The sequence below is a fragment of the Phyllobates terribilis genome, unplaced genomic scaffold, assembly GCF_046119375.1.
Source record: "Phyllobates terribilis strain yellow unplaced genomic scaffold, ASM4611937v1 Scaffold_5__5_contigs__length_657084704, whole genome shotgun sequence".
NCBI classification, from domain to species: domain Eukaryota; kingdom Metazoa; phylum Chordata; class Amphibia; order Anura; family Dendrobatidae; genus Phyllobates; species Phyllobates terribilis.
In genome coordinates, this window is record NW_027362765.1 from 66981916 (window position 1) to 66996415 (window position 14500).

Consider the following 14500-nt stretch of genomic DNA (forward strand, 5'->3'; position numbering starts at 1 on the left):
CAGAAAATGTATTTATTTTTTAAATCTATTCTATTCCCTATTGATACCGCTGTTAGCTACATTTACCATAGGGACAGGTGCAAGATATCATCAGCTGGAGATGAATGTTGTTCATTATCGTCAAATACATCTCTTCCACAGTGCTTTACTTGATATTTTTCATGCACTCGTTGACTGATTCATGATTTTTAATGGTGATCTGTAATTAGAATATGATGAAAGCAGACAGTGTTGCTTGCATTCCTTCACTGCTTGGTTGTGCAAAGTACCAAAAAAAAACTCTTCGGAGCCGATTAAGTTCTATTTTCTATTGTACTATATTAACTCTCTTATCTGAGATTCAAGTACGGGTGACCTACAGTGGGGGAAATAAGTATTTGATCCCTTGCTGTTTTTGTAAGTTTGCCCACTGACAAAGACATGAACAGTCTATAATTTTAATGGTAGGTTAATTTTAACATTGAGACATAGAATATCCCCCCCAAAAAAAATCAAGAAAATCACATTGTATAAATTAGATAAATGTGTTTGTATTTCGCAGTGAGAAATAAGTATTTGATCCCCTACAAACCATTATGAGTTCTGGCTCCTACAGACCAGTTAGACGCTCCTAATCAACTTGTTACCTGCATTAAAGGCTCCCACAGGAGACAGTCACCTGTATAAAAGACTCCTGTCCACAGACTCAATTAATCAGTCCAACTCTAACCTCTACAACATGGGCAAAACCATAGAGTTTTCTCAGGATGTCAAGGACAAGATCATAGACCTGCACAAAGCTGGAATGGGCTACAAAACCATAAATAAGATGCTGGGTGAGAAGGAGACAACTGTTGGTGCAATAGTAAGAAAATGGAAGAAATACAAAATGACTGTCAATCAACATTGATCCGGGGCACCATGCAAAATCTCACCTCATGGGTTATCCTTGATCATGAGGAAGGTGAGAGATCAGCCTAAAACTACACGGGGGGATCTTGTTAATGATCTCACGGCAGCTGAGACCACAGTCACCAAGAAAACCATTGGTAACACATTACGCCTTAAAGGTTTAAAATCCTGTAGTGCCCGCAAGGTCCCCCTGCTCAAGAAGTCACAAGTGCAGACCCGTCTGAAGTTTGCCAATGAACCCCTGGATGATTCTGTGAGTTACTGTGAGAAGGTGCTGTGGTCAGATGTGACAAAAATTGAGCATTTTGGCATCAACTCAACTCGCCGTGTTTGGAGAAAGAGAAATGCTACCTATGACCCAAAGAACACAGTCCTCACTGTCAAACATGGAGGTGGAAACATTATGTTTTGGGGGTGTTTCTCCGCTAAGGGCACAGGACTACTTCACTGCATCAATGAGAGAATGGATGGAGCCATGTACCATAAACTCCTGAGTGACAACCTCCTTCCCTCCGCCAAGACATTTAAAATGGGTCGTGGCTGGGTCTTCCAGCAAGACAATGGCCCAAAACATACAGCCAAGGCAACAAAGGAGTGGCTCAAAAAGAAGCACAGTAAGGTCATGGAGTGGCCTAGCAAGTCTCTAGACCTTAATCCCATAGAAAACTTATGGAGAAATTGAAGCTCCGGGTTGTCAAGCGACAGCCTCAAAATCTTAATGATTTACAGATGATCTACAAAGAGTGGACCAAATTTCCTCCTGACATGTGCGCAAACCTCATCATCAACTACAAAAACCATCTGACTGCTGTGCTTGACATCAAGAGTTTTGCCACCAAGTATTAAATGTTGTTTGCTAGATGGATCAAATACTTATTTCTCATTGCAAAATGCAAATAAATTTATCTAATTTATACAATGTGATTTTCTTGATTTTTTTTTGGATATTCTAATCTCACAATGTTAAAATTAACCTACCCTTAAAATTTTAGACTGTTCATGTCTTTGTCAGTGGGCAAACATACAAAAATAGCATGGGATCAAATACTTATTTCCCCCACTGTATAGAAGTTGGGATACCGTCTTACAGGTATCTAGTCAGGAATTATGGTATTATACTCCATGCTGAAAAAAAAATACTCCTTATTGATAACGCTGGATTGATGATATTGAGTGTTCATTCTGGTCAGATACATCCCTACAACAATCCATTACTTGATAGATTTTTTCCATGCATTCATTGACCGATTCATAATTTTTAACGGTGATCTGCAACTAGGAAATTATGAAAGCAGACAGGGTTGCTTGCGTTAATTCGCAGTTTGGTGGTGCAACGTACCAAAAACACCTCTTCGGAGCCAGTTAAAGTCTATTTTCTGTTGTGCTAAATTACCTCTCTTATCTGAGATTCGTGTACGGGTGACCTATAGCAGTTGGGATACTGTCTTACAGGCATCTAGTTAGGGATTATTGTATTCCCTAGTGATAACGCTGTTTTATTGCTTTTAACATAGGGACAGGTGCTAAATTGTATTATCAGCTGGAAATGAGTGTTCATTCTGCATGTGTCTTATCATGTCTCACACACCACATGGCCAGATAAGGTAGTAAAATGTTAAATTACATTTACTGGTGAATGTATTTTTCACCGTTAAAAGAAATGCATAAGTGGAAAAATAAAAGCATCAAAAACTCTACGTGTGAACATAGCCCAGGGTGTGGAGGAGCGTTTTTGTTTCGGCTATTTATTTTGCCTTATATAAGTTATTACCCTGGAAAGAATGTTTCTTAACATTTTTTCCAGGAAAATCCATTTTTGCTTCGTTTTTGTATGTTTCATTGTTCGTAAAAGTGGCGTAATACTCTGACAACATTGTTCACAGCAGTGACCTGGGAGTCGGAGATGCTTCCAGGGGTCTTCTCCATGCTGTTCCAATGTCATTTCAGCACTGTTTCCATCGATTTGACCAATATTTAGGCCCCCTCCAGACCTACGGGTGATCTGCCACAAAAAGTGCTCGAGTTCCCCATTGGCTTACATTGGGCTCGTTACTTGGGTCGAGCATCCGAGCATTACGATTTGCTCGACCTGAGCAACAAGTACCCGAGCATTTTAGTGCTCGCTCGTCACTGTCCCTGATACCTTAACTTATTCTTCAGCCAATGGAGACTGACATTTGCATTTGCTGGTGGCTCTCCTACAGCATCTCCTACACCCATGGGCTGTCTAGATCACAGCTGTTGGAGGAGATAGACACCATTTTATTGAAGTTCACAACTATGCTGTGAGCTTCCCTTTCCCCCTGTCACCACCCACAGTGCTCAGTGCGAGCAGTGACGGGAGGTCCGAGAAGAGGCGAGTATCGGTGGAGGTGTTCGCAGCCTGACAGTAGTAGTAAAGTACCAGGTTGCTGACCACCGCTCCCCACTGCTGTCACCGCAGGTGTTTAGAGCACAGCAGAGTATTAGTCAAGCTGCTGTGCTCTGATCACTTATACATGGTCGGTTTTGTTAATGTAAGCCTCCTTCAGTGTATTAAATTGACATAGCAGAGTTGTATCTAATGCCATCATGTGTGGTACAGTCCAGAGAGCGTGTCTATATACTGTATATATCTCACATATATACACAATATATACATGCACACACGTATACTGTATATAGAAAGACATACAGTATATCAGCACACATACTGTGTATTTACATATACATACATAACTAAAGAGACATATGTAGAGTGATTTCCCTGTATATTATATATGTATACTAAAATATAAATTTTATATATATATATATATATATATATATATATATATATATACACACACACACACACACATACACACACATATGCACACTACCGTTCAAAAGTTTGGGGTCATTTAGAAATGTAATTATTTTTGAAAGAAAAGCACATTTTTTTTCTTCAATGAAGCCAACATTAAATGAATCAGAAATACACTCTATACATTGTTAATGTGGTAAATGACTATTCTAGCTGCAAACGTCTTGTTTTTATTGCAACATCTACATAGGTGTATAGAGGCCCGTTTCCAACAACCACCACTCCAGTGTTTTAATGGTACATTGTGTTTGCTAACTGTGTCAGAAGGCTAATGGATGTTTAGAAAACCCTTGCACAAGCCTGTTAGCCCAGATGAAAACGGTTTGGCTGATTTGATAAGCTATAAAATTGACCTTCCTTTGAGCTAGTTGAGAATCTGGAGCATTACATTTGTTTGTTCTATGAAACGCTCAAAATGGCCAGAAAAAGAGAACTTTCATGTGAAATTCGACAGTCTATTCTTGTTCTTAGAAATGAAGGCTATTCCATGCGAGAAATTGCCAAGAAACTGAAGATTTCCTACAATGGTGTGTACTACGCCCTTCAGAGGAGAGCACAAACAGGCTCTAACCAGAGTAGAAAGAAAAGTGGGAGGCCCCGCTGCACAACTGAGCAACAAGACAAGGACATTAGAGTCTCTCGTTTGAGAAATCGACGCCTCACAGCTCAACTGGCAGCTTCATTAAATAGTACACGCAAAACGCCAGTGTCAACGTCTACAGGGAAGAGGCGACTCCGGGATGCTGGCCTTCGGGGCAAAGTGGCAAAGAAAAAGTCATATCTGAGACTGGCTAATAAAAGGAAAAGATTAATATGGGCAAAAGAACAGACATTGGACAGAGGAAGATTGGAAAAAAAGTTTTGTGTGTTTGAGGTGTTTGGATCACACAGAACATTTGTGAGACGAAGAACAACTGAAAAGATGCTGGAAGAGTGCCTGATGCCATCTGTCAAGCATGGTGGCGGTAATGTGATGGTCTGGGGTTGCTTTGGTGCTGGTAAAGTGTGAGATTTGTAGAAGGTAAATGGGATTTTGAATAAAAAAAGCTATCACTCCATTTTGCAATGCCATGCTATACCCTGTGGACAGCGCTTGATTGGAGCCAATTTCATCCTACAACAGGAGAGTGACCCAAAGCACACCTCCAAATTATGCATGAACTATTTAGGGTAGAAGCAGGCAGCTGGTATTCTATCTGTAATAGAGTGGCCAGTGCAGTCACCAGATCTCAACCTCATTGAGCTGTTGTGGGAGCAGCTTGACCGTATGGTACGCAGAAAATGCCCGGCAAGCCAATCCAACTTGTGGGAGGGGCTTCAGGAAGCATTGGGGGGAAATTTCTCAAGATCACCTCAGCAAATTAACCGCTAGAATGCCAAAGGTCTGCAATGCTGTAATTGCTGCAAAGGGAGCATTCTTTGACGAAAGCAAAGTTTGAAGGAGAAAATTATTCTTTCTAATAAAAATCATTATTTCTAACCTGGTCAATGTCTGGACTATATTTTCTAATCATTTTGCAACTCATTTAATAAATAAAAGTATGAGTTTTCATGGAAAACACAAAATTGTCTGGGTGACCCCAATATACACACACACACACATATATATATATATATATATATATATATATATATATATATATATATATATATATATATACACACACACACACACACACACACACACACACAGTGAAATACATCATAAAGAGGAAAAAACAAAAGCTTTATTTCTCTGGTTGTGCAGTGCTTGGTGAAGTGATCTGTCACTCTCAGAAGTAGGTACTTGCATGAGTGATGGGTCGGATGCAAAATGTTCCGAGACAAAGAGCCGGCTCCCTGCTTTGAATGATGGCAGCCGGCGCCCCAGAGAAAGCCACTAAATTCTCTGAATGGCTCTCACTGGTGTATCCCTGCCTTCGGTGGCAACTTAGCTTTCCATGTGGCCAATACAGCCTGATCAGGTGTAGAGGTCATATGAGACAAAACGATGAGGGTATGACTGCCAGTACCACCACTATTCCATAGAACAGGCTCTTCCACAAATCACGCTAAATATTTTATAGAGGGGTAAAAATACTCCTCTTAGCAATTTTTAGCCAAGGATGAGGACATAATTTGCAGTAACTCAAATCTATAGTACAAAGATGAGTATACAGCTACAGTACATACATCAGACCTGGACAAAGTGCGGCCTGTATCCAGATTCCACACCTTCCTCCGCCTGGTGTCCAAGGTTGCTAACTGTCCAGAAATTCCAGGACAGTCCATAAAAATATGCCACTTTTGTGCCTAGTCTTAAAAGGTAGGTGCCACAATTTATTTTTTGCATTAATAATTATTCATTATATAATTAATTATTTTTAAATACAAAATTAAATGCACTAGTTTAGCTATTTTTTTTATTTATTAAAGGGGATATCCTCTTCATTAAAGTACCTAAGCACTAAAAGGCAGTTGGTAGTTGCTACCTACCTGCCTGTTTTGCCTGGCACCGATCAGTCACTGACTGCTGCTGCTGGCGATTCACATCGACAGAGCAGTGGCTTCTTTCCCGCCCTGCCGACTAGGCGTGACTGCCGATGCCATACTGATTGACAGCCGGCTCTGCCAGTAAGGCAGTGGGGATCCGGCTGCCAATCAGAATGATGTCAGCAGACACTCCCAAGCTTTTATTTTTTCCTCTTTCTGAAATATTTCACAGTGTATATATATATTTTAGTATGCATATATAATATGCAAGGATATCACTCTACATATGTCTCTATAGTTATGTATGTATATGCAAATACACAGGACGTGTGCGCGCAAAATTGCGGTGTTTGGCGTACTTAACTCCACCCACTGAACAATTTAATTGGTTAACTGCAAGTAAGCGGAGTTTTGGCCTCGGGCGAGCTGGGTTTCGGCCACATTAACGTCATCTTAAATATGTGTTCACCTATTGCGAACAGATATTTAATAGGGATCCATTTAGGATCCAAAAGAGCCGACTCTTTTTGAGGAGCAGAGCCAGATCACCAAAAAGAACCGGACGGTCCATCACTAGCTTGCATTCTCACAATAAGAAGTAGAAGATTGAAGATAGAGGAAGGAGGGCAGAGAGGGTTTTGCAGTGGGTGTGATAGGTGCTGGCTTACAGGTCACTGCAATGCATGATTGAACTTGTAGTAATAGAACACAGGAAGCAAGGACAGGGGAAGTTGTCGATTAACCCCATCAGAGCTGCAGCCAGTCACGAGAACGTGCTGCTAGAAAATGATAAAAGGTAACATTGCTAAAATAACACAATGGATGTATTGAGAGGCACATAAGATTTATGAACAGAAAACAAAAAAAAACATTATCGTACTGGACAACCTTTTTAAGCATCTTGCTTATCGATATACTTCATCGATTTCATGGTATTTGTGCCATTATCTCTCTTTATTCATACTTTATTTCATGCTTTGATGCTTTATGCAATGAAGTCTATATATCCATTTTTTCTGTTCTTCCTCTTCCAGACTTTGATTTTCTGCTTGTTATATTATGCGGTTACAAAAATCAATAAAACTATGAATTTGAAAAGAAAATGCCTACTTTCCTGTGTGAGTTTTTAGATGTGTTACAAGACTTCCTTTCCAATTAAAACATTTCCCACATTCTGAACATGAAAATGGTTTCTGCCCTGTGTGATTTAGCTGATGTGTAACAAGTCTTGGTTTATATGTAAAACATTTCCCACATTCTGAACATGAAAATGGTTTCTCCCCTGTGTGAATTTTTTGATGTTTAACAAGACCGGATTTATCTGTAAAACATTTCCCACATTCTGAACATGAAAATGGTTTCTCCCCTGTGTGAGTTCTCTGATGTGCAACAAGACTTGATCTTTCTATAAAACATTTCCCACATTCTAAACATGAAAATGGCTTCTCTCCTGTGTGAGTTCTCTGATGTGCAACGAGTCTTGCTTTCTCTATAAAACATTTTCCACATTCTGAACATGAAAATGGTTTCTCCCCTGTATGAACTCTCTGATGTATAACAAAATTTGATTTCTGTATAAAACATTTCCCACATTCTGAACAAGAAAATGGTTTCTCTCCTGTGTGAATTCTCTGATGTGTTAGAAGTTTGTATTTCTCACTATAACATTTCCCACATTCTGAACATGAAAATGGTTTCTCTCCTGTGTGAATTTTCTGATGTATAACAAAATTTGATTTGTGTGTAAAACATTTCCCACATTCTGAACAAAAAAATGGTTTCTCTCCAGTGTGAATTCTGTGATGTTTAAAAAGTTCGGATTTCTTTCTATAATGTTTTCCACATTCTGAACATGAAAATGGCTTCTCTCCTGTGTGAGTCATGTGAGTTCTCTGATGAGTAACAAGACATGTTCTTTGTGTAAAACATTTCCCACATTCTGAACAAGAAAATGGCTTCTCCCCTGTGGGATTTTTCAGATGTGCAACAAGCTGTGTTTTCCGATTAAAACATTTCCCACATTCTGAACATGAAAATGGCTTCACCCCACTGTGTATTATCTGATGTCTAACAAGACATGATTTCATTTTAAAACATTTCCCACATTCTGAACATGAAAATGACTTCTCCCCTGTGTGTATTATCTGATGTCTACCAAGACATGATTTTGTCGTAAAACATTTTCCACATTCTGAACATGAAAATGGCTTTTCCCCTGTGTGTATTACCTGATGTGCAACAAGATGTGTTTTCCGATTAAAACATTTCCCACATTCTGAACATGAAAATGGTTTCTCCCTTATGTGAGCTATTTCATGGTTAACAGCCCTTCTCTGACTCTTGTTTTGCATATTTGTTTTTGATGAAACAGAAAAAAGAACCCGTTGATGAGGATCAGATGACAGATTTTTTCTGAGAACGTCTTGAGGTGTATACGGTATAATGACATGTTCTTCACAAGTATTATCAGAGAATATCAGACGCCCCTCTGAGATTCTGGTACAGTCATCTGCCAAGAATAAAAATGATATTGTGTGTCAGTAACATTACATTGGAATATTACTATTTATATTATTATATACTTTATAGTATTTCCATGCAACATGTAATACAATTCAAATATTGACAGACTAAGACAGTAATCCACTAAAGAGGGACTGAGATTACAGTGGTAGTCAACCAGATTATGTCCTTTCAACTTTCACTTCTCTATTATAGCCATATTTTCAGCTCATTTTTCACTGTGTCTGTCATGAATCTGTTCCAGTTACATGCTCAGAGGAACTCATAAAAGGGATATGTAATAACTTTTATTAGGTGTTTCCATCTGATATATTCTCTGACAGTTGCAAGCACTATAGCACATAGAAAAGAACATTGGAGGAGATTGGTCATGTACACAAGTCATGGCTTTGGATAAAAAGTAAGTTTTTTTATATATATTTTTATTAATGTAACTAAACCAGAAACAAAATGCTGCTGTATTTGGTGTCGCGTGTAGGGGAATCAAAATAAACTAGTAAACAGGTGTACAAGAACAGACATGCACAGTTAAATGTCTGGATTTTTAAAATTTATTTGTTCTTTTTTTTAACAAAATAGTCTTTGCTTCTCAAAAAAAAGACAAATAAAGCTAAGAAGGTGCATGTCCGAAAACTCAGCTATTACAGTTGTATTGGTGAGATATATATGTATGTGAAATTTGACTAGCAAAACAGGAGTTAAAAAAATGATGACATACACATCATTTACTGAGGTGGATTGTTACAGTTCTAAGTCTGGATTTTGGTCAATTTTATTTAGTATTTTCACAAAAATTAAAACAAAAGAAATGGAGAAATTCGGTACAGTCGGTCGCTTGTGACAAGCACATTTTCTAAGCCCATTTTCTTAGACTGACACCAAGTTTAGATTTTATTTTCTTTGACAAATATTGTGTTGGCTTGCTGCTTTCTAAGGCATGAATAATTTTTTTAAAATAAATTGTAACTCAAATGAAGCAAAACAAGATGCCAGCCCATCAACACTATATCCCAGGTCAATCTCACTGATTCTGCTGCTGGCACAACTCTACCCTTTTCGTCTGTTGGTCAACTTAATCTCTAGATTATTCACAGAATACTACACTCATCGTCTTTCTCTGCTGCAGTGGTACAACACAGACTTTCTGAAGTATTTGTCAAATGTTTTAGGGCTTACTCTTCCAATTTCTATTGCTGAGCTGTGATGTCCCCTCACTATCCAGAACCACTTAAAATGAGGATAGCATTCCCTGCCTCAGCTTTTATAAAGGCTGTGATATTTTATCCTAATTTGTTACACTACACCTTGCAATGTGATAGCGGCAAGGCATAATGGGAAAACCCACGTGTCCACACCTGTGGTCACAGGAACCTTCTGTGGAAGATGCAATCATCTGCAAAGCGAAAAATGGTGATTCACACAAATCAAAATTGTTCACATTTGCCTAGACAAGAGAGACTCATCTAAAATTCTACAGAAATTCTGTTTGTATCAAACTGATTTGCTAATCTTTACTCTTTTCTGGTCCAATTAATGGATCAATGTAACATCCCTGGTGGCATGCTTGCATGGTGCACCACCTCCCACCATGCAAGACAGCAATCTTTCCCATCAGTCCAGCCTGCAAGCCGTGCTCCAGTTCTTGCTGTGCGCATGCCTCTTGACTGTCTGCTTAGGGCGGCGGCCCGGTTACTTCCTGATTCTTATAGCAGCTGTGGGCACACCCCTAATGCATCTCCAGCCTATTGCTGTGAGGCACTGGATATTTAAACCCCCTCCACCCAGAAGGAGGTGCCTGAGCAACACCTTCACTCAGTTTGTTCTTTGCAACTGTATTGCAAGGTCCTGTCCTGTTACCTCTGACTTCTAGTCTGTTCCCGCCTCTCTGGGGGCTGCATTCCCAGACTTGTTACCTGTGACTTCTTGTCCGTTTCCGCCTTCTCTGGGGGCTGTATACCCAGGCTCGTTCCTGTATCTCGTTGCAGTATCAGTTCCTGTCTGAACTGTCTCTTAGCCTGTTACTTGTTTTGTCTTTATGTCCGTACCCCCCCGCTTTTCCTGCATTGTCTGAACCTGCACCTAGCTCCAACTCGTAGTCTCTGTACTTCTGTTTGTGAGTTTTGTGTCCACTAGCTACTTCATTGTAAGTACCTTGTGTGTATCTGGTTCTGCTGGTCTCTTTTCCCTTCCTCTGTATCTACCTTCTGTGTTTAGCCATCTTTTTGTATTTGCCTATCTGTTCCATGGAACAGAGCCCTGTCCTCTCTGCCTGCTTAGTCAGCCCTGCTCTGCTCTGCCTTGTCCACCGCTCCTGCGGTTCCTTTCTGCTCTGCCTTGTCTACCGCACCTGCGGTTTAGCTCCGCTCTGCTTTTTCTCCACGTCTGCGGTTTTTTGCTCTGCTTTCCTTGTCAACCGCATCTGCGGGTTTTGCTCTGCTCAGCTTGTCTACCGTATCTGCGGTTTTGCTCTGCCTTGCTTACCGCTCCGGCGGTTCCCTTCTGCTCTGCCTTGCTCACCGCTCCGGCGGTTCCCCTCCGCTCTGCCTTGTTCACCGCACCTGCGGTTTACTTCTGCTCTGCCTTGTCCTCCGCTCCAGCGGTTTTGCTTTACTTTACTTGTCTACCGCATCTGCGGCTCTGTTCCTGTCTCTCAGTCTGTACTGGACTCTATCCAGCTTGCGCTCCAACCTGCTAGTACCCACCTGTCCGCACTCCAGCCGTGCTTGCTAGTACCCCACCTGTCTGCACACCAGCCGTGCTTACCAGTACCCTCCCTGTCTGCATACCAGCCATGCCTGCCAATACCCACCTGTCTGTATGCCAGCCTAACCTGCCAGTTCCTGCATTCTCCGGTGTGGGTCAACAGCTGTGACCGGGGTCTGACCTGGTGTAGCACCTGGTCCCTCTGCTCGGTTCCTCCTTGGTTCACGGAGTCGTTATCCGACTTGCGACCTTGGTCGGATCGGGTTGATACTTAGTTACGCCCCTCTAGGCACTCCTCGGTTCATGGTACAGTGGGATCACTAATCACGCTCACGCCAGTCAGTCCGGGCGCGACCGTAACAATTAAGATATTGCATGCAAAAGAAGACCGTTCTTGCACCCATCCACAATACAAATCTAGAGGTGCACACGAAGCCAAGCAAGTCTGTCCGCAAACACGACTGTCACTATTTTTGAGTTGGCCATCTGCATCCAGCCTCAAACTCCGTGCTTTTTATGAGAATTCAAACAGTGACCTCAAGCAGAGACAGAAGCGCACACAAGAATACAGAATGACCTTCCCGTGAGCTATAGCATTGGTCTATGGTTGCCTCATTGCACTGAATGGTGAACATATATACCCTTAAAACTATTATTTATTAAATTCTATTAAAAGCACAAAAAAAAAGGTCCAGTAAAAATTCCTATATAAGGTAATATGTCTGGGTGACCTACAGCTGACATACACAATTAATCAATGGTGAAGAGATGTCCAAGATAATGTGATATATGAATGCAAAAGACCTGCAGTATATCTAGGTCAGAGATACTGAATGGTATCAAAGTCCCAGGCAACACCAAAATAATAACCTGTGGAACCCTAGATCAATACCTTGGCTGGTACTGCCTAGCTGCGGAGGTTGGCACCCTAGATATACGTGATGTGGCTATATTCATACAGGCAGCATCAGGTATGTAATTATAAAGGGAGACCCTTGTAATATATAACAACAAAAATTTACCCCAGTGTGGTTCACTCCGACCAGATGTCTTTCACTGACGAAACCAAAGCCTCTGACTCCACTAGAAGAACTATTAACCTGGTCTCGCTTATAGAAAAACACTGAACGCCTTCTCTGCTCCTATCTCTGGATGTAGAGAAGGCTTTCAATAGAGTGCACTGGGGATTAATGCGGTCTATTTTAGAAAAATTGGGATTTACTGGACAAATATTAAAAAGGCATCATGGCCTTACACTCAGTCCCCTTAGCTAATGTTTCAAAAACTGTGCTGATGTAAAGTAGACATGTGGGAAATGAAATAAGAATTAGAAATTTAAAAATTGTGAAGTTTTCACCAAATGTAAGAAGGCCTCCTGTGTGGTGTCTCCAGACTAAGTTGGTATGGATGCTATCCAGCCTGAGTGTCATAGACTATTACTGAAGTGCCGTTATTTGAATGGTTTACTTTGTTTTGCCTGCACTAAGGGGTGTACATAGAAATTATGGGGCCCCATAGCAAAAGTTCTAATGGGGTCCCCACCAAGAAAAAAAATATTTTGTAAAATCATTTTGGACACAGTGCATAGGCATTGATGTAGAAAGTCATACCTCCCATGTATTGTGGCACTTACAAAGTAATTTTGCCACTACTGAAGCCCCTTAATATCAGAGGCTGAACTCAAGGGCTCCATAGTGGCCTTGTGATCTAGCACCATTAGTGGTATGCTACTGTTTCATATATTTTTGAGGCTTTGATTTGCTCCTATATGTATTGCTGATGACTAAAAGTTAAAGGGAACTTGTCAGGCGGTTCATGCTGCCCAACCCACGGACAGCATGATTCGCATCCTGGCTGAATGATTGTAGCTAAGTATTATAATTCTCTGAAACACTGCAGTGTTTCAGAGAAAATATAACTAGAAGATCGGGCTCACCCCTGGCTGGCTTCTCCCAGCACTGCACCAGGTGATTGACAGGTCTCTAGCGGAGGAAATCTTTAAAGTATAATATTCTCTGAAACGCTTCAGTGTTTTAGAAGATAATACATCTCACTGCAAATGCGATTCATGCTGCCCGTGGGTTGGGTAGCATTAATCGCTTGCAGGTTCCCTTTAAAAGCCTCTCTCCATGGGGCAAACATAGTAACAAAGTAACGTAGGTTGAATAAAGACCTAGGTCCATCCAGTCCAACCTTTCTCCCCCAATTGTACTCCCTACACTAACATACTAACTTACTGGGACTAGGCCTGGCAAATGCATTATTACCATTTTTATTATTGCTGCACTACCACAATTCAAAATGAACCCATTTATAATTTATATGATTTTTTAATTAGTTTTACTGTATATTTTGTATTACTCTTGTGATTCTAATAATGGTATTCCTAAAATACCTATGCCTAAATCTGTTAATCCAGAAGAAGGCAAAAACCCCAGGACACATTCAGCCAATTTGCATCACGGGGAAAAAATTCCTTCTTGACCCCGAAAAAAGGCGATCAGTCCTAGAACCCTGGATCAAACCTAATTATGATACTACACTGCTCAAAAAAATAAAGGGAACACTTAAACAACACAATGTAACTTCAAGTCAATGACACTTCTGTGAAATCTACCGGTCCAGTTATGAAGCAACACTGATTGTGGATCAATTTCTCCTGCTGTTGTGCAAATGGAACAGACAACTGGTAGAAATGATAGGCAATTAGCAAGATACCCCCTATAAAGGAGTGGTTCTGCAGGCGGTGACCACAGACCATTTCTCTGTTCTCAACCTTTTTGGCTGTTGTTTTGGTCACTTTTTCATTTTGCCATTCCTCTCACTCCTAGAGGTACAGTAGCATGAGGCGGTGTCTACAGTACAACCCATAGAAGTTGCTCAGATAGTGCAGTTCATCCAGGATGGCACATCAAGGCGAGCTGTGGCAAGAAGTGTAGTTGTGTCTGTCAGCACAGTGTCCAGAGCATGGAGCAGATACCAGGAGATGTGGAGGGAGCCATAGGAGGGCAACAGCCCAGCAGCAGGACCGTTACCTCATCCTTTGTGCAAGGAGGAACAGGAGGA

General features: G+C 40.8%; 1 protein-coding gene across 1 annotated transcript in view; it reads right to left on the minus strand.

Annotated features, from left to right (window-relative positions):
- Positions 1-7102: 7102 nt before the first annotated feature.
- LOC141270730 (uncharacterized) overlaps positions 7103-14500 on the minus strand; it is a 60432-nt gene continuing 53034 nt past the window's right edge. The window contains exon 7 of the mRNA XM_073680826.1: positions 7103-8717. Coding sequence (XP_073536927.1) covers positions 7315-8717 — 1403 coding nt within the window. The 3' untranslated portion in view covers positions 7103-7314. The remainder of the gene's footprint in view (positions 8718-14500) is intronic.